The sequence below is a fragment of the Notechis scutatus genome, chromosome 1 (genome assembly GCF_049901735.1).
Source record: "Notechis scutatus isolate UNSWTSFEM ecotype Mainland chromosome 1, rNotScu1.2, whole genome shotgun sequence".
In the NCBI taxonomy this organism is placed as follows: Eukaryota; Metazoa; Chordata; class Lepidosauria; order Squamata; family Elapidae; genus Notechis; species Notechis scutatus.
Genome location: NC_142009.1, coordinates 100,780,275 through 100,799,934, shown reverse-complemented (window position 1 = coordinate 100,799,934; position 19,660 = coordinate 100,780,275). Strand labels below are relative to the sequence as shown.

Below are 19,660 nucleotides of genomic sequence, written 5' to 3'. Positions count from 1 at the left end.
ACTTTATTGACAAAATGTGTATTGTTATGATCACTTTAAAATTAGAGATATTATAGAGAAGAAAGTCAGCTTCTTGGCTTTATATTTTCTGCTTAATAAAAACTGAATGTGAATAAAAGAATGAGTTCTTAAGGAAGCAATTTTGGTCAAATAGTATTCTCTGGTAGAGGTTGCTTTTATTTTCTGCAAGAATTAGAAGTTAACTTGAGAAAAATTGACAATAATACCCAATTCAGGCAGTCACCAGAACATATAGAGATCCAAGCCAGCAAAAAGAAATGAGACCCTAATAAAGTTTATTTTGGGGGAAATTGGAGCGTTCTACTTATTCAACTGAAAATACTAGAACTTCTTGCTCCTTAGGCTTTTTTAAAGGGAATTAAAATGAGACCCTGATACTCTGAGGTAAAAATCTAGCAGTGACACCACAGGCTGTCTGTTTCAAAGAACCAATTTTCAGCATGACTTCATGCTGAAATGTGTTATTAAAAAAAAAAAAACACCAGATACAAATGGAACGTATTGCATGGCTGGTTGGAGACCACAAAGATCACACAAACTATGCTGTGGAAAAGCTGCAGGAAGCCCAATATTATAAGAAGATTAAATTTAATTCTCAACCCTAACTGAACATTTTTGAATTACAATTATGGAAAATAAGCTTTTCATGTATACTGTATATCTGTTTTTCCAAGTGTAGGTGACTTGTATTTATTAGTATTTTACCCAAGTGAGAAATGTACATCAATCTGGAGCCTCCTATTCCTCTCTTACTAACATTCCTAGATTTTCTTTTCCCAGGTTTATTCAGTACCAAAAGGAACAGTAGGCATCTCTATCCGCATTACTTACATTGGATTCCGAGCAGCAAGGACAGGTTAGGTTCTTTGCCCTGAGCTCTGTGAGTAAGAATACTGCAAAGTGCTTTCAAGTCAAATAGACAGTGAGACATCTGTATGAACAACTGATCTGCCACAGGTAACTTTTCAGCCACCGGTTGTCTGGACTGCTCCATCTGGTGAATCTCTTCTCTTAAACTTGCATTTTCTTCCATAATTCTTTGGTTCTTCATTAAAACAAGGTGAAAATAATAGTACAAAAATTATTTCATTCACTTGGCTTATTTCAGAAAAAAACTAATTGAACATAGGCTTATGAAAATGAGTTTTCTTATATTTTATTTTGAAAAAAAAAACTGCATTCAGGGGCATGAATCAGATGCTTGGCATCTGATAAGAAAACTGTGAAGAAATGGAAGGCCAGAGTGGTGGACATGTTTTGACAGAACAAATATCCACACTGTTAAATATTATGCAATATTATTTTGTTTGTTTGTTTCAAATAGCAAGTCAATCTGTCACCACTAACTATTGGTCCATCAGAGACCTTCCCAATTGTAGTAAGATGTTTATCAATGTATCTGGTTCCTGTTCAGTACTTATGATTTTAAAAAAACTCTCATGCTTAATTGCAAGTTGGAAAATTATTTCACAGTTCACTCACAATATATGAAAAAGAAGGCAGGTAAATTTGATTCAGAGGATAATCTGAGAAACTTACCTCAAGAACTACCTCCTTTAACTGCTGTACAGTCTTATCCTTTTCTTCAAGTTCATTTTTTTGTTTTTGAATTGTCAGATTTCCTTCCAAAAGCTTTTCTTGCATAGACTAGGGGGAAAATGGAAAAATTAACTTTACTAACGTTGCCTGAATAAATCAATAATTCAAACTTTTCAGCACCACGTTTTCCTTGTTGATTGGTGATTGATAGTGAAAGTACTCAGAGTTCCAATGTACTGGCATAAATGAAAAAACCGCTTATGATTCTCTCTTTCCTGAAACAATCTACTGCAGGACTATTCAGGTTTAGCCTTTGATCAGCAATGAATTTTACCATCAACAAGGAGGATGACAATATCCCTTCTTAAGTTCTCCTTCTTGAAGGAAAAACAAACAAAACTCAGCAACTGTGCCATGATGCTTCAGAGTTTCTCTGCTAACTAACATGGCAGTTCTTTTGTGTCTACTGATGTTTTCTTTTGCCCACCAAAATCTAATATTTTATTTGATTACATTATAGCTATGAAAATATTCTGCGAAAAAGAACACAAGTAATATAAAGGATTACTCTTTGAATTTGCTATTGCCAAGTAATTATGAGTCAGTGTAATGAAATGGTTGATCTGATGGGGAAGACTTAAGGTACTGGGCAAATCAGAAAACTGATACCTCGGTGATTTTGATTTCATCCTTTGTCTAACCTTCAATGTAAAAAAAGTAAAAATAAAAGTATCCAATAATCCAGTATTTCAATGCCTGACTGAGCTGCAGGCTATGTTTTGCTGAAGTCCTTCTGAAGAGCATTTTCAGAATGTTTTAAAAGCAAATTTAGGGCCATTATAAAACCTATCTTAATCTCAGGGAAGCTGTTACTAAATGATGGACTGAGCTACATCCATAACATCTGACTTGCTGATCAGGGGAAAATAAATACTTTTTTTTCAAAATTTGAAGAAACAAGAATCAGTATCTCTGCAGTTATCTCAAGATTACCAGGTCTCCTAATATAGGCATTTTAATCTATTACTTTCAGGTTATAAAGGACTGGAGGGAGAAGAGAGACATTCCTTGGACAACAGTTGGATGATTATACTATAAGAATAAATTAAGAAAGTATTTCTCCACTGGATCAGTGTATGTTATATGCTTGTCAGTTCTGGTGAATGAAAAGGCACTTCTTAGTCTGATCTTGACAGGAAGAGATTTAGAGGAATTCAGCATTAAGCTTGCCAAAGCATCCATCTCCCCTTATTGGGAAAGACAAGAGTGTTTAGAGAAGATATTTATCCCCTGGTGCTTCAAAGGCTGTTAGTTAACAAAACTGTCAATTCCATTGATTTCATGTTTAGTTATCATTTGTCTGCTCTCTAGTTTCTGAGGGGGAAAACTACTGCTTGCTTGACCACTCATTGCTTAGAATAGGAAAATATATCGACTGATAGATCAAAAGGACCACTTTACTGTGCTGAACTGTTTCACATACCAAAAAAGTTCTGAATCCAGGAATGCAATGATATAACAGTTGATTTTCTCTAGGCAACAAGACATGGAGCCTATGAGAATAAGCATATAGTTTCTATAGCCTCTGGAATATGATTCCAAATCACCAGAAAGAAAAGAAATAAAGATACCATATCTTGACCAACTTTAAGCTTCTATTCCCCCAGTCTTTATTTTGAATAAAGGGCAATAAGTAAAGATAATATTAAAAACAGAATGTATTTTATTCAAAATAAATATAAAGCAGTAATGGAATTCCTTCACTAATGTTGGGAGTTAGCAGAATTACAATCTCCTATGGTCTCTGGCAAAAAATCAAAATAAAAAAAACTATTGGAACATTAATCAGTTACCTCCTCTTAAAAGCTATGTGAACATGTTGGTGTTGTTGTCTCATAATTCTTTGTTGTGATGGAAATAATTATTCTGGTGCTTTCTTTGGTTAGCAGCTTGATTGTTCAACATGCTAACTTTACCTTCATACTCAACAGCAATATTTTGTATGAACAATTACTAGTTCTCAGCAGAACCCTCATTTTCAATGTGGAAAAGGTAAAAATGCAGGAAGAAGATGACCATATAAGGTCAGAACCTTGCAGGTCACTGGAAAATTAATTTGGGGGCAGGGGAGAGAGCTCAATGCTTACTTCTGCATTGTAGAAAACAGCAAGCAGATCAGAGCCATGCATAAAACAACTGTACATAGACAAATTTGTTCACCACAAATAATAAATTCTGGACTGAATAACTTATTTTATTTATTTACATATAAGTTTGCCCAACTCAATACTGGGAACTGTACAGATTAAACATAGAGATAATGTTTCAAAACATGTGCTCATGTTTAAGATTCTGTTACCCCTTACAACAATAAAGTAGCATAGCTGGAATCTTTTGGAATCTGGTACCTTTTTCTAACTTGGCCTACCTGAATCTTATAAGCTTTTCCAACCTTTCATTTATCACACCTTATCCTAAAGAACCTCAAAAAAGGGTTACATTTCCTCCACACTCTTATAACATGTTATAGATGTTATAACTGCTTGTCCATGTCCATCTTTAGGAGCTCTTGAATAACTTCATCTCTAAATTCTTTTATAGAAACTGACATAGTTGTAACTGAAACAGACACTGCATCTCAGATGGCCAGACCTATTCCAGAGCTTCAGGACAAAAATCAGGTTTTCAGACATCATTTAAAGACTTGCAGGTTAAGGACAGTCCAATCCTTTGCTATTCCAGGCACCATAACAGAGAAGGTATACTTCCTATGTCCTATCAAATGACATTGTTTAATATATGAGACTCAAAGTATGCCAACTGGTTAGAATAGATTGGACAGTCATTACAAGAGCCAGAAATGTCTCTCAGATCAACATCCCCGATATCATGAAGGGCTTTGTAAGTGATAACCAGCACCCTCAAGTTGCACCCTCAAGTTCACTAGAAGTCACTTCGACTCATATAACAAAGTTGTTACATAGGCATACTCATAACTGCTCCTGTTGTTCCATTCTGACCAGCTTTAGCTTATGAATGAGTTTCAGAGGCAGTCCCATATAAAGTGCCTTGAACAATCAACACGAGTGACCTTGAGAAGGGACTCCCAGTCCTGAAAAGAGTGCAATCGTTTTTCAGCAGGAATGCTGGGTAAAGGAGGATTCACGAATTGTGCACCAGTTTTGTTAAGGTAACTCGTGCATTCAGAGCCAAATATGGAGAATTACCAGCAGTGGAAGAATCAGTACCCTTATGTAGTCAGTCTTGTCACTTTAAGCCTGATCCTATGCATCCAGACCTGAAACCTTTCCAAGCATTGGGACAAGACCTTAACGGCATCACTTGGTTGACCAGAGGTCAAAATATATAGTGTGTACCATCAACATACTGACACCTGATGCCATGTTGACGGATGACCTCAGCTAGCAATTCCATGTAGATGTTAAAACAGCAGAGGCAAGAACACAGGGGAGCTTTGGACTGGACCTCTACCCACCTGTCAGCAGTTGGAACTGGCCATGGAGAAACAAGGTTTATCCATTTTATTTATCAACTGTAGATACACAGAATTGTAGATAAGAAGGTCCAGCTGTACTATGAATGAAGGCTAAATTCCTTTCTACCTGGCATTTTGCCTTAATACAAATTTACAACAGCTTTGTCAAACAGAGCTGACCCTTTCCCCTGTATGTTTAGTGCATTATTATCATCTCTGAAGAATATGATTACTGGATTTGGGGGAAAGATGCTCATCTGTTCAGACTGTATGTCCGACAAAGGATAAAATTAATTGCAAAATATAATGACTGGGAATTTAAAACAGAATTCTACTGCGCTGCAACTAAAATTGCTGATCAACAAACTCTGTTCCAAACATTCTATTTTTTTAACAATAACCAGTATGAATTTCATATAAACATAATCATTAAGTAGAATTTTTTAATGTTTTGTCTTCCCTTAGTAAAGACTTGATAAAGCCTCACACTACTGAATTCTTTGGGACAGAAGCCCGAATGCCAGGTCTATAGCTATTTCATATCAAATATCTTTTCTGGCTTTGAAAGCATCACATTTTTGGCATCCATCCTTGTTCCTCTCCCCTTTACGATGTATGAATTGCTTATCATTCCCTCACAGCTGAAGAACAAATAGCCTGGATTGCACAAGGATTGTCAAGCACAGCCAACATTTTCCCCCATCCCTGCATAGTGCCCTGCAACATGGCAGAGTTTGAACTAGTGGGAATCTCATCAGTCCAGCTTGCAACACTCCTCAAAAAGAAAAATGAAATATACCTGCCTTCCTTTCTTTCTTTTTTATTTAAAAGTTCTGATGTCTCACATTCAAAAATGATCAATTCTCACAAACCCCTTTTGCCAGATAAAACCAGTTTAGAGTTATTTTCCTGTTTGTAAATATACCGAAAGATGTCTGCTAAAGTAATTTTTTTAAAAAAACTACTTGGTTTTATTTTCTTGTTTCTTTTTAAAGAACAAATTAACATATATTTTTGTACAAGGCAAGCTAAAGGCATGAAAATGCAGAGAAAACTGTGGGGAAACTAATGTGGAAATACCAGCAAAGATATACTGTTAGGGCAGTGATGGCTAAACTTTCCAAAAGTGCACGCACGTGCCTGCACCCATAATGCAATGCGTGTGCGACCCCCCCCCTGCACATGCGTGCAACCCCCGCACACCCTCTGTGCATGCGTACACAAACCCCTGCTCGCCATGTGCCTTTGCGCATGCACGTGCCTCCCGTGTGTGCCCCGTCCCCCGCGCATGCGCAGCAGATACCTGACAATCAGCTGGCTGGTGGAGGCACGCGCGCATGTGCAGTAGCTCTGTTCCGGGCAACGGCTCGGGTGCCGGCAGAAATGGCTCTGCATGCCACTTCCGGCACGTGTGCCATAGGTTCACCATCACAGTGTTAGGGTATCAGTTATAACTGTATTTCTTTTGCCATTATGTGGAAGGTTTTTACTACTGAAAATGAACAACTGGAAACTATCTTTCCACCCTCTTCCAGCAAAAACTCTATCCCCAGCGTCATAAGGCATTCTAGGCAAGTCAGCTAAGTCATAAATCAGCAGTCAGCTGCATACCAACATTAGTCAATAAATTCCAGCCTCACTTCACTGACACAACAAAAGTCCTGCTGATGGGGGAAATAACTGGTCTGTTAGGATAAGGTTTCCCTTTTCTATTCAAGCTGGCCAAGTTATAGCATTTATTCCTTTGTATGATTTATTTTTAGACTTTCAGTTCTAGATATTTCAAAGCAGCTTATGAATAAATAGAAAGCTAAATGACTGAAGCAATATAAACGATTAAATATTAGAAACTAAAGTAATGCTAGTATATGAAGTGCATTCACAGCTTCCTTTTATGATGAAAATGATTTCTTCTGATGCAGACGGAAAACATGAAACTGTGAAAAATCACATTGCTTTACCTGTATCTCTAAAGATATCTCGGTGATCCGATTTTGTTGATTGTCTATGACCTGTTGAGAAAAGAAGGTAATAATATTCTTATTTATGTTTCTGGTTTCCTTTATCTTTTTGAAGGACATGCACTTCTAAAAGATATTGCAGCATCAGGTTTAGAATTAACAACACAGAGAGATTGATGGGGAGCTTAGAAGTGCTAATATTCTGAAGGGCATTTACAGGAGGATGGGATGAAAGTGATACTAGCCTTTAAAAAGGGACAGAGGGGAGTTCCAATAATATATGCAAACTGGAAAATTGGTAGAAATGACAATCAGGAAAGAACTAAAGAATGTTGCTGAATAAAATCAGCATGGATTTCACGAGCATGGATTTTCCAACCATCTGGAGCTTTTGAGAATACTAATAGTCATGTTGGTTACTTTGGACCTTTAAGAAATCTACAAAATTCCTCTTCAACAGCTTGTCAGGAAACTTTCCCAGTGGTCATGGGAGAAAAAGGACCTATCCATTATGAATTGCTAACCAGTTTAAAGCCAGAAGGCAAAGAGTAGGACTCCGTGGGCAATTTTATTCATGGACGGAATGCTGGATAAAGATGGGGGCTGGCTTGATCCCAGTGAGATATTCTTAAGTTCTTAGGAAACTAACTATATCTATAAATATTTAGATAGTAATGTTGAAATAAAATATCTTCCATTCAATATTACATAAATACATAAATGCTAACAGCAGCAAGTCAGTAACTGGAGGCTTGCATTGATTTGCCTCCACTCTCAATCTGTCTCTCTATCTGGGCATACAGTAATGGTGAGTCCAAGCACTTACTGGTACTACTTTTCTTGTTAATGGTAACAGAGAGGAAAAACTAATGTGATATGGGACAAAACTGAATCCACTTGACATTTAGACAACCATTTAATGTACTGACCTTATTAGCCTTCTCATTTTTTTCTTTGAGGCTTTCATTTTCACTCTGAAGCTGTTTTGCATCCAACATAGGAAGACGGACACCATCTTCCAGGCATTTTTCTACTTTCTGTTGCAAGCTGTAGTTTATATTTTAGTAAGCAAAACAAACAAGCAGACAAGTCAGGGTAAAAGTTTCCATTCAAGGGGAAGAAAACTTACATGAATAACTTACGGTTTCCCATATCGGTTAAATATTATGTGCCCAAAAAAAGCCTTGTCCGTGTAATACCCCCATGACATACAAATGTTCCAGAGCAGGTAAGCATCTAACTTTTACTTATTATCATGTTTCAAAGATAAAAATATTATCACTATGAAAATTGTGCTTTAAAATAGAAACAAGACACTGCTTCAAATATGTATAGACTTTCAGGAGAACACAAAGCCAGCATGGTGGATTATACTCTCACAAACGCAAGAGGTACCAAATGTAAGATGGAAACAATGCACTCAGAGATTTGGCTAACTGTCCTTAAATATCTAACCTTTCATCATCTGAACAAGCTATTTGTTGCTCTTATCTTTTAGGAACACAGGGTCATGAACTCAAGTGGCCTATACTTTAGGATATTCAAAATAAAATACTAAGTTAACTTTTTGTTACCATCTGTACTAGAGAATTATCATTTTTTCTTTTAAGTTCTGTAACATTATAAAACAAGGGATTCTAATTGCCTTATTTTAAGATCCACTTGCAACTGTTTCCAAATGACATTGAAATGATACCACCAAACCTGGCAGTTCTAGCTTTTAGCTTCTAGCTTTTAAACATGTCACATATTGTTAGTTTTGTTGCCAGAAGTTAACATTCCTAATCTTTTGGATCCTATGAGTTTCTTTCAGGAAACAGCAGCACAAACATACAACTTTCCAGGCTGACTTTATCATCTGTACAGATTATGTACAGAAGGGAAATTAGAAGAAATTTTTGATAGGTTGCGTGGCATTTTTCAGAATCTTCCTAATATTTTCAGCTAATTTTTAAGATGTTAGGCAGAGATAAATACTTTCATGATGCCAAGAGCCAAAACGTCCCTCCAACATCATCAGCACACCTGGTAAAAGAAATGGGGAGAACTTCATAGAGGAGAGACATATCCCATGAAGCACTTGCCCAACAAGGGGGGAAAAAACTTCATTTTTTACAATTTTTTCTAGGAGGCTTATCAATTTTAGTAAAATGGCCCCACTTCACGGCACAATTTTTTTCTTGTCCAGAGAGAAGCATGTTCCTTTTTTTTTTTTTTTTTTTGCACAAAGAGAAGTTGAATCTTTATGCCAAAATAAAGAACTACTCTGCTTCATTTAAAATAGGGAATAATCTTCGAGTCGTCTCTATTGAGAAAAGCAGCCCTTATTTCCTATAGAAGAAGTCTGGGAACAGACTTCTCCTTCCTGGGTTTGATCCTTTCATCTATGGGTGAAAGTTTACCATTTTCTGTAGGATAGATCTTTTTATGATTGCTACCTGTGAACACTGAGGTTTTGCCAGCTATTACTAAGCTGGAAAATTAGCAACAGATAGCCACACCTCCTGTCATTTGCAAATGTGGCTTCCCTGCCTTCTGTGTGACATAGCAAAACAATTCATACTAAAGCAAAGTTTATTTCTGTCAACTGCACTAGAATTGAGCCAGCATGCCACTAGATGGAAATCAAAGAAGGTGATCAACTATGTTACCCATACCTTTGCACTGCAACTATCAATTCTTTTTCTTTCTTCTTCTGGCACACAAGCTGTAATTCTTTTTCTTTACATTGTGTCTTAGATTCCTCCAATTCCTTTTCTAGCTTAAACATAGTAGCTTTCAGCTGCTTATATTTTTCTTCAAGACCCAGTAGCTGTAAAACAGGAAGTTTTTACTATGCAGAGCTATGCTTGTCACAACAGACAGTTTGGTGTAGTGCTTAAGGACGCCAAGACAAAAATCAAAGAGACTATGAGTTCTAATCCTGCCTTAGACATGTCCTGGTCATTTGAGGACTGTAGCTCTCACTCAGCATGAGGAAGAAGCCAACAGCCAACCACTTCCCAAAAAAGGTTGCCAAAAAAATCTTCAGAGGGACTTGGAAGGAGAGAAAGAGATGTGGGGGAGGGGGGAGGTTTTCCCATAGACTTGCAAGAATAGAATCTTGGCACCATTCAAAAGAGAAATGCAAAGCAAAAGAGTTTAAAGAGTAGTAGTAAAGGAGCATTGTCTGATTTTTAACGTTGTCTAGAAATCAACATTTTTTAGAAATAACACTGAAGGGATAATGCAGAACTGATGAAGCTTCATGGATGAGAAGCAAAATGTCTTAAAGAAAAATTAGAAAGTCCAGTTGCCTTTTTTTTAGAAAAAAAAAAGCACCTTTGGGATGAGGTATAACGTACACAATTTCCAGTATTTTAGAATCTTTTTGAAGTTTCTAAAATTCAACACAATTCTTTTTCATTTCTTCTTTTGTGAGGCATTTATAGATACAAAATATCCAACCAAAAGTTTACCTGGGCTCTGTACTATAATTAAATAGCAAAAATAAAATGTTTCAGGTTTGCTGTTTTTTATAATATAATCATCCTTAAGGCAATTGTATCCATATTCAATCTAAAAGATTGTTCCATTTTTAAGGATAAGAGGAAGTCTCATTTTTAACAATTTTATAATGTAAATTTGTAATGTAAAAAAATAATTCATGTTTTGTGTTACGCTGACAGATTTTTGGGGGGTTTTCTGGAAAATTAATTCTGCAATTATGATAACCTCACACCTGTTAATTTTCTTAGGTTTAATAGTCCAAGATGTTAAAGATAATTTATGTAATGCAACAACTGATTATAAAATTGAAGATTATATAGTTTTTCATAATTACTTTTTCCTTAAACAGACATGCATGTGCGTATGTGCACACATACACATTTCTCCACACACATACACACAAACTGATGTACCTATTAATTTAAAATCTTATGGGTTAAACAAAAAATTTAGGCAAACTATTTTTATTTGTGCATTAAGATTTTCTCTTCTCTTTCTTCCTTCTGCAGAAATTCTCAATAATTTCTGGAAAGCAGAACTCGGAGGTTGCAGGAGAGACTAGGAACGAAGGCTCCTATAGTGAGCTATTGCACTGGTATAGGACCACTGTTGGATTTATGTCTGTGTATTCAATAATTCTGAACACAATTGATTGTTAAAGGGATTTCTGTTAAAAGTGTAGAAACTGTATAGAGTATACTGTGGGCAGGTGGGAAGCACTAAAATGTATCATTCCTCAAAACCTCTGAATGGGCTGCTTTTAAAGCAAAACAATACATCAATTACCTCTTTACTTTGCTTCTCAACATCATCCAGCGTTGGCAAATCAGCTAGGTATTTTTCAAGTGTTTCAATTCGTCTCTGTTTCTCTTTATTTTGTTCCAGTTCTTTCTGGCATTTCTTTTTTAAGCTACTTATGTATCTGTCTCGGGTTTTGAGCTAGAAAAAAAAGGTAAGATTAGATGTTATCTAACGTGAAGTAAGAAACCATTAAAAAGATAATAGGTTGGTTTATTTTTCAAGCTCAATTACCACTTTTTTCAACATTATCTATTTATATATAACTAAAAATGTAATCTTTAACTAGTTAAAACGGTGCATCATAGGACAATATATTTTAAACCAAGATTGTTCAAATGGGCTGACTTACAGAATGTGTACAAAATTTGGAGGCTAGGAGTCCCATGGAATTGAAATTTGGCAAATTTATATACTGTAAAACATTTTATGACATAAAAATTATCATAAAACAGTTTATGACATAATACTTAATGTCACAAAATATTTCATGTGCTGATATTTGACTATGCTGTACAGTGCAATGTGGGCTCTTTTCAAGGGCTCTTTACATTTCTGAATCTACCCCAACTTTTCCTATAAAGGCAGTGTATTATAAGTTCTGTCACTGTTGAAGGGATTGAAGAATCTGGCAAGGAAATATCTCTGAGTCAAGGACTGTTTAGTATTTTAATAAAACTATCAGTGGAAAGATAAACAGGATGCAATATAATGTTCATTTTTTTCAAAGACTGAATACTTTTGCTTAGTGTATTATTTTTATAATTAAACATTTCTACAAGATTTACCTACATGTCTATTTGAACTATGTCTTGTATTATTAATACCAGCACACTAGAGACCAGTTAAATTCTGCTTCCTGAGATTACCTGTCTTAACAGGGGGGAAAAAACACTTCAAAGTAGCATAATTTTTATTCCTGCTGGTACACTATGTCTAAAATGTAAAAAATATGCATAAAATAACTTTTAATGCTTAATGTTTTCCTGAATGTTGTATTCATTTCAAGTACAAAGATAAAAGATACTTTTATTTAGTATCTATTACTACCCATTATATACCTTGTTTTTATTATTTGTTAAGTTCACTAATCACATTAAAATGAACAATTATATACTACTTGTATTAGTTTTGATAATCATAAAAACTATTAGAGATTAAAGTTAAAAAAGCATTAAGAGAGCAAAGATAAACTAAAAACTGAATACCCAAATGTCACGCTAACAGGAGTGATCGGCAAGCCAGTGGGAAAACATGATGGGTTTTATCAAAGGCCATTTTACAATTTTATTTATGTATTCAATTTGTGGATCTCTTACATCACCAATGTGACTGTGGCTCACAGCAGTATCAAAAGTGAAACAAAATGTTTTTTTTTACTTTATATCCTTTTGTTGGTGCATTTTTATCTACTGTATATTGGAAAAAAAAATCATACATATTAAACAGTTTTGTGTTTTAATGTTTTATTGATAGTTTTGTATGTTTCTATACTTGTACTTGTTTCAGGATATATTGTATATATTCATATAAAGCTATCAATAAAACATTAGAATACAACATTGTTTAATACTAAAGACTATAGGTTGAAAACTTTGATTCATAAGATTAGACAATACTATTTTTCAGATTTTATCAATTTTCATAATTAGCTTAGCAAATATCTTCTTTATTTTTACACTATGCAAAGCTGAACAGAATTTTGCCTTCTCTTTTAAGTATTTCTTTCTCTTGTGGCTATAATCTGAAACAAAACAAAATCTGAGGGTAACTTTAATAAAGAACACAAAAAACAATAGTGAAACTGAATTAACTATGCACACTAGGGCAGGAATCCTCAACCACCCAGGCCGTAGATAGGCACCAGACTGTGGTGTGCCAGAATTCAGGCTATACATATGAGTAAAGCCCCATCCGCACATGCATGGAATGGAGGCAGCACACAAAACCACACCCCCTCCAGTCCAAAGAAAAGCCTCTCTCCATGGAACTGGTTCCTGCTGGCCAAAAGGTTGGGGGTTGCTGCACTAGGGTATAACATGAAGTATAAATTTTATCCTACAAGAGAATGAATTGGATGTAGTTATTTCAACTTAACTCTCACTTAAAACTTGTCCTTATCAATTTGTCCAGAAGATTTCAGTGAAACTAATATTCAATTATCTTTATCTGAAAATATAGGGCACTATAAAGCAATCAAGAAGAAATGTTAATTATACGAATGTCAATTATACGAAATGGAAAAATATCCTAGTGAATGATCTAAAGATCCAAGGGTCCCCGGGAGCTGTGCCAATGATCTGAGATCACTATTCCGACTTTGCTGCTGACTAAACTGCTTTCAGAGACACCAGCTCAATTGTCATCGAAAGGAGCTGAGTCAAAGCTGGGGAGACTCCCACAGGCTGCTCCTTTTATACAAGACAGACTCAGCTTGATGATGTCATCAGGAGTCGTCTAACCCACCCTGGCTCTCTCAGCAGCATTGAGGAGAACAAATGATTCAATAAAATCAATATGAGGCTCACCTTCTCTTCCATTTTCTTTTTATCTTCATTAGATTTGTTTACTATTTCTTTCAAAAACTCACTGAGTTGTACCTCCTTATTTTGTACTGATGCAAGCTTAACTTGCTCCCTTTCACATTGGGTCAAAGATCTCTCTGCAAATTGAGCCGGCATTGATGGTTTCTCATACTGAGGCTGGTTTAAGAAAAGAACAAGAAAAAGATTAGAAAATCTTATTAACTACCACAAGGCTGAAGGAAGGCTCTTCAAAAAGATTCTCTTACTGGAATTTTTGACCCAGATGCCTGCTGGCAACACAGGGATGGTTGCGAGGTGCCAGCAGTTGACAGATGAACCTTCTTTCTTCCTGAATTGGACTTTCGAGATACACTGGGGTGGGGAGCAGGGATACTGTTTTCCTTGCAGCCCATAGCTTCCTTTGTGCCACTTTACTCAGCAAAGTGACAGACAGATCTGCAGGTCACCCAAGGAGGAATGAACGGGTGATTTCTAACCCTCCCTGCCTGTTTTTCATGAGCAAAATCAATGAGAAAGCCAAACAGGAATTTGGAAATTGTTTCTGTTTTTTTGCCTGTCTGTGATCTGTTTCTTTGTTTAGGTAAGGAAATATCTATGAAGGGATGACTGAATGGCTTTTTAGTGAACAAAAGCATATCACAGAGAAAGATAAGAGAAAAATCACCTATATGATCAAAAGTCTGTATTCTAAAGTCATACTCCTACTCAAACCTCTAATGACACAAATATATAAATATAACTATTTTATTTTATATGTTTAAATGTTGAAGCACTTAAATGCAATATGTGCCAATTTGAAATTAGTATAAGGAAATAATAACATATATAATGTACTGATTCAAACAATATTCAAATGCAAAAGTGCTCCTTTACACTATGTATCCAATTCCTTTCATACTTCAAAATGTGAAAAGTGGGGTGTTTCATTATAATGTTAATATAAACTTGTCCTTAAGGATGTTGAATTATTTAGGATTTTCATTGGACTAATAATAAAAAATATAGATCCTCATCTTACCTGGAAACTATTCATGTAAGACTCTTCACAATTTACAATGTGCCCTAATCTTGCTTGTTGAGCTCGTAGTTCATTCTCTCTTATTTTCTGATACAGAAGGTTAATTTGCTGGTTTTGCCTGGAAATTATAAGAAAGGAAAAAGTCAAGTCACTTGAGTCTTATTTTCAACTTCAATTTTCATCCTCTCATCCATTTGAGATGGAATTAGCATTTTATTATCTCAAACGTAATTTTGGAATTTGTACTGACTGTCTGAATTAATATTAATGATGTGATCAGCATTTTATTCTTGTCCCTGTGATTTTTGTTGAGCATATAAAACACTCATGCCTATGAAAACCTTCTGATTCATTTAACTGGATTCACAGCTCTGGGTTGTTCTTTTATTGATCTGAATGGGGAAAGGTCCCTTATACCAATGGGGTTCTTAATGGCAATGCAGAATATAAGTTATCTCAGAACAGAAAATGTTTCTCCAACATATATCAATGAATAATATATATGCATTTTCCATCTCCAGAAATCTGCAAGTGGTACGTAAAATTTAATTTTTATATATTTTAGTTGTGCTATAACAATATATTATCACTGCACATACATATTTGGATTCATGAGTACATTCCAATTTCCATGAATTTTCATACCAAGATAACCTTCTGATTATTACATACTGTAGCCTCAAATTCATCTGACTTAATGTAAACCCTTGAAATGCAATTGAAAGAACTCAGTTCTTGTATCTCTACAGCTTGTATAGTTGGGAATTCCTTTTTCAGTTGCTGCTTCCACCAGGAAAATCTTGGCTTCTTATTTTCCTCTCCTCATATTACATAATTTATGTCTCCCACCCCAAGCTAACTATTTTTCTCAAACTGTTTCTTTTTGGCAGTGTACATCTACTGGATACATCTCAACTACAGACATTCAGACAGCTACTAGATGGCAGGCAAGAGATTAAAAAAAAAAAACCTAATTCTTTATTGCCACCAAGTGATTATTAGATTAAAGAATTGACCTATTGATTTTTAATTTTTTTCTTTAAGAACAATCCGTCATTGATACAATGTGAAAGGGGAAAAAGATATTGCATGGAGTAGCCAAATTGTTCTGCATAACTGGAGAAAGCTTTACGTATGCTAAAAAGTCTCTTCCAAGGAATATTCCCAGTGTTCTTGGAGCTGGAATTTTAGCAAAGAAAGCAACACAATTACCACCTTAGAATGTTGTGCATTCAAGATGTTTGGACAGCAGACCAGCACAGACCTAATCCAAGTTACAGAACATTGTGGTGGCAGCAAGATTTAGGGTGGCACGATCTCCTGTTGGCTGTGGGCAAAAGCAGCTGAATGTCTTACTAGGGATGACTTGTTATACTCAAGCCTAATTAAAAAAAGCATGGGTCAATGTTAATATTTTCTTTAATTTTAAAGCAATTAGCTAGGACAACTTTAATTTTCATGATTTGAACCTTAAAAAGAGAATGTAAAAGATGGCTATTCAAAAAGCATAGCAAAACAAACTCTACAGGAATATTTTCAATTCTGTACATAATCCTCTAAGTCTCTGGAGTTGTCTGACAATAAAAGTCTCATGACTTGTGCATTTCATTGTTGATAATGTTATATGGTGGCTATAATCCTTTGGTACCTCAACAGCTGTTGCTAGTAATCCACTATGTAACTCCATGTTGATAAGGCTTTACTAAAAGAAAAAAATTGCAGCATGCACTTCACACTATGATCCCAGAAATCTATTCAGCATGTGACAACTGAAATAATATGCCAACTGTGTTAGTCTAGAAATAATACTAGCATCTTTTAGATTGTTAAATTTAACTTGTTAAATGTCCTCAATGTTCTACTATGGAAAAATCCAAATTCACATATCAAAATGAAATGGTTTTCTCTCACAATCAATCATAGGTTCTTTTTTTTAAAGTTAGTTCACTTTAGTTAAGCTGTTTAAAATCCTTTTTAAAAATCAACTGGTTCCATTATTTCCTTCCATGATACTTCTAATTTCTCCCTTGCTGAAAGCCCCTATTCATTTGATCACATTTTGCAAAGTATGTTGCACCTATTGCACAGTAAAATAGCAATCATTTTGATATTTGATAAGTTGCACTTATCAGAGAGTAAAATATCAATCACAATCATTTGTTCTCAGTGATAAAGTAAGCTGCACCTACATATCAGACTCCTGTAAACGTTGATTACTTGTGATTTATTGATTAATTAGGCAGCCTACCTATCTTCTTTCTTGGATAGAAACAGAAGCAATAATTCTGTAACTATCAAAGAGAAGTAGAGAGATCCAAACAATTGGTATCCTTTCCACTGAACCCAATAAGAAGAAATTAACATGGATAGTTGCAGAGGTGGTGATTGCATGCCATTCCAGGAGGATATGTCTGGGGAATGCTATCCTAGAATCTGAAGATCCTTCCTTACAAAGCATCCAGAATCATATAACCATAAAGTTGGAATTGGGCATTTAAACTAGTGAGTCCACCTGCCATCTTGGGTCAACAATTCAAATGAAAGCATCCATGACAGATCCAGCTTCTGCTTGAACGTATTTAGTGAACAAAGATCCCGCTAGTTCCACTGCCAAATTGTTCTGCATAGCAGGAAGCCTTTTCTGACAATCAATGAGAATTTACTTTCCTGCAACTTCAATCTATTATTTCATGTCCTGCACTATGGAGGAATGGAGAACATGTCCTGCTCTTCAGTCTGACATATTTCAGATATTTAAAGATTATTTAAATCTTTAAAGAATTTTATTGTATCCCCAGTCTTTTCTTCTTGTGATTAAGCATTCATCTTTTCTTTAATCTCTCTTCTTTTTAGTCCTTTGATTATTCCAAATTCTTTTCCCTGAATGTTCCAGGTTATTTGAATCCTCTTAATATGAGATAACAGTGCTGGACACAATACTGGAGATGAAGTCTGCAATGCACAGTAATTAGTAAACCTATTATTTCCTGTGGTTTCCTGTCAAAATGATGTATACAATCCACCTTCTTTTAACTTCTCAGAGAAGAGATACACAGGTATTATGTTATGTCATACCCCCTTGTATAATTTTTTTCATGACTTCAATGTGAATTTTATTTATTTAGGAAAATTTATATGGCTGCCCAACCTACTCAGATTACAAAGATAAAAAAACCCAATATGAAAACAATAAAAAGCAATAACCCTCCCCACAGCCCCTGGCAACAATTATCAAATAAGCCATTAGATGAGCTCCATTCCATTGTGGGGTCCCCAGGCCTGTTGGCAAAACCAAGTTTTCAGGGTCTTGCAAAAGAATGTCAAGGTGGGGGCCAATCTTATCTCAAGTATGATGCTGTGCAGGGAAGGAGCCACTAGGGAGAAGGCCCTTCTTCTTGGTCCCACTAGATGGACCTCCTTAGAAGGGGACTCATAGAATTCCCTGCCTCTCCACTCTGGTGAGTTGGGGAGAATGATATAAAACCATTGCTCTGTATCCAGTAATCTAAAATGTGAAGGTCTGCTAGTTCAGTACTGGTAGAGGGTCTATAATAAACTATATAAAAAACATCTAGCTATTCATGTTTTAAAAGTCCCATTAAGGATGAAACTGGTTATCGGTTACCTCTTATTAGTCAATATTCCTGTCATATGGAAGCTATATCTCAGTTTATGAATTCCAAAACTGCATTGGCAACCCCATCATATATTACTGATTCATATTCAATCTGCAATGAAATACTATTCATAATCTTTTTCCTCATCCTGGAATGCCCCATCCACAATAATCCACTGTATTCCCCAAGAACACATCTCATAACAGTGCTACTACTTTCCTAAAGACAAGAAGACTGTTTCTTAATTCATGGATTTTATTGTTATGTAAGTCTGTTTATTCATTGCATTTCTATCCCATCAATCAGGATACAAACTCTTGGCAATTTTGTTATGCAAAGTGTAGAATTTATTCCATTAAAGATCTACTTTTGTACGTTACAGATGTATGTCTCCTAATATATATGCCTTATACCAACACATTGTTTAATTATCAAGGCAGCCACTATTGGAAATAAATTTATTAAGCCTGTATAGACAACTGTCAATTTGTCAACATTGATGTCTTACCAAATATTGAGCATATTTCTTGATTGAACTTTTATGATTGGTTACTCTTCTCACATCTTTTCTCTAAATCTCTCTTGTTGTTGTGAATAAAGCCAAACATCATTTTTTAAAGATCAGTGAACAAATCTTGTAATATCAATCTATAGCAACATTAAATAAAAATCAGAGTAACATGCTGTTTCCCCATTACACAATTAGGCTAATGTAGCAGTGGTGATATGCAAAGTTCTGTTTACAGCAACAGGCATTCCATAAACAGAAGTGAGCTAATGTACCTATGGCTACTTGGAATACAGACATGATTGTGCTACATGAAGTTGAATAGCTATCCATGCACACGCACATAGAAAATATACTGATGGCTGTTCAGCTGATATTGCATTCTATGATTCATTACAGGTTGTTCTTCTTTATCACTTCCATTTTTTCCCTTTCAACAAAACTGTATCTTCTTGGAGATGTATAAATCTTCCCTTGAGAAGACAGGAAAATATCTCATGCTGACAGTTATTTTCTTTGTACAACTAATTACTCCACTGTTACATTGGAACACAGAGGCCAGTTTGTTCTCCCTTTTTTCTTCCTGTTAATTAATGCTGATTCAATTTAATTTCTTTCTAATGGGTTTAATAAAATCTGAAATTGGTTATTTCAAAAAACAGTCCCA

At 35.4% G+C, this 19,660-nt stretch overlaps 1 protein-coding gene across 6 annotated transcripts in view; it reads right to left on the bottom strand.

Moving 5' to 3' along the window:
- CEP85L (centrosomal protein 85L) overlaps positions 1-19,660 on the bottom strand; it is a 103,141-nt gene that overhangs the window by 5,407 nt on the left and 78,074 nt on the right. For 3 of the 6 annotated variants that reach the window (XM_026666046.2, XM_087972768.1, XM_087972742.1), the window contains 8 exons: positions 14,869-14,986; positions 13,833-14,006; positions 11,293-11,445; positions 9,675-9,829; positions 7,947-8,064; positions 7,018-7,068; positions 1,561-1,668; positions 853-1,066 (listed from right to left, as the gene is read on the bottom strand). In XM_026666046.2, the coding sequence (XP_026521831.1) occupies positions 853-1,066; positions 1,561-1,668; positions 7,018-7,068; positions 7,947-8,064; positions 9,675-9,829; positions 11,293-11,445; positions 13,833-14,006; positions 14,869-14,986 (1,091 nt within the window). The remainder of the gene's footprint in view (positions 1-852; positions 1,067-1,560; positions 1,669-7,017; positions 7,069-7,946; positions 8,065-9,674; positions 9,830-11,292; positions 11,446-13,832; positions 14,007-14,868; positions 14,987-19,660) is intronic. The other 3 variants (XM_087972761.1, XM_087972774.1, XM_087972755.1) reach the window with 1 other exon arrangement.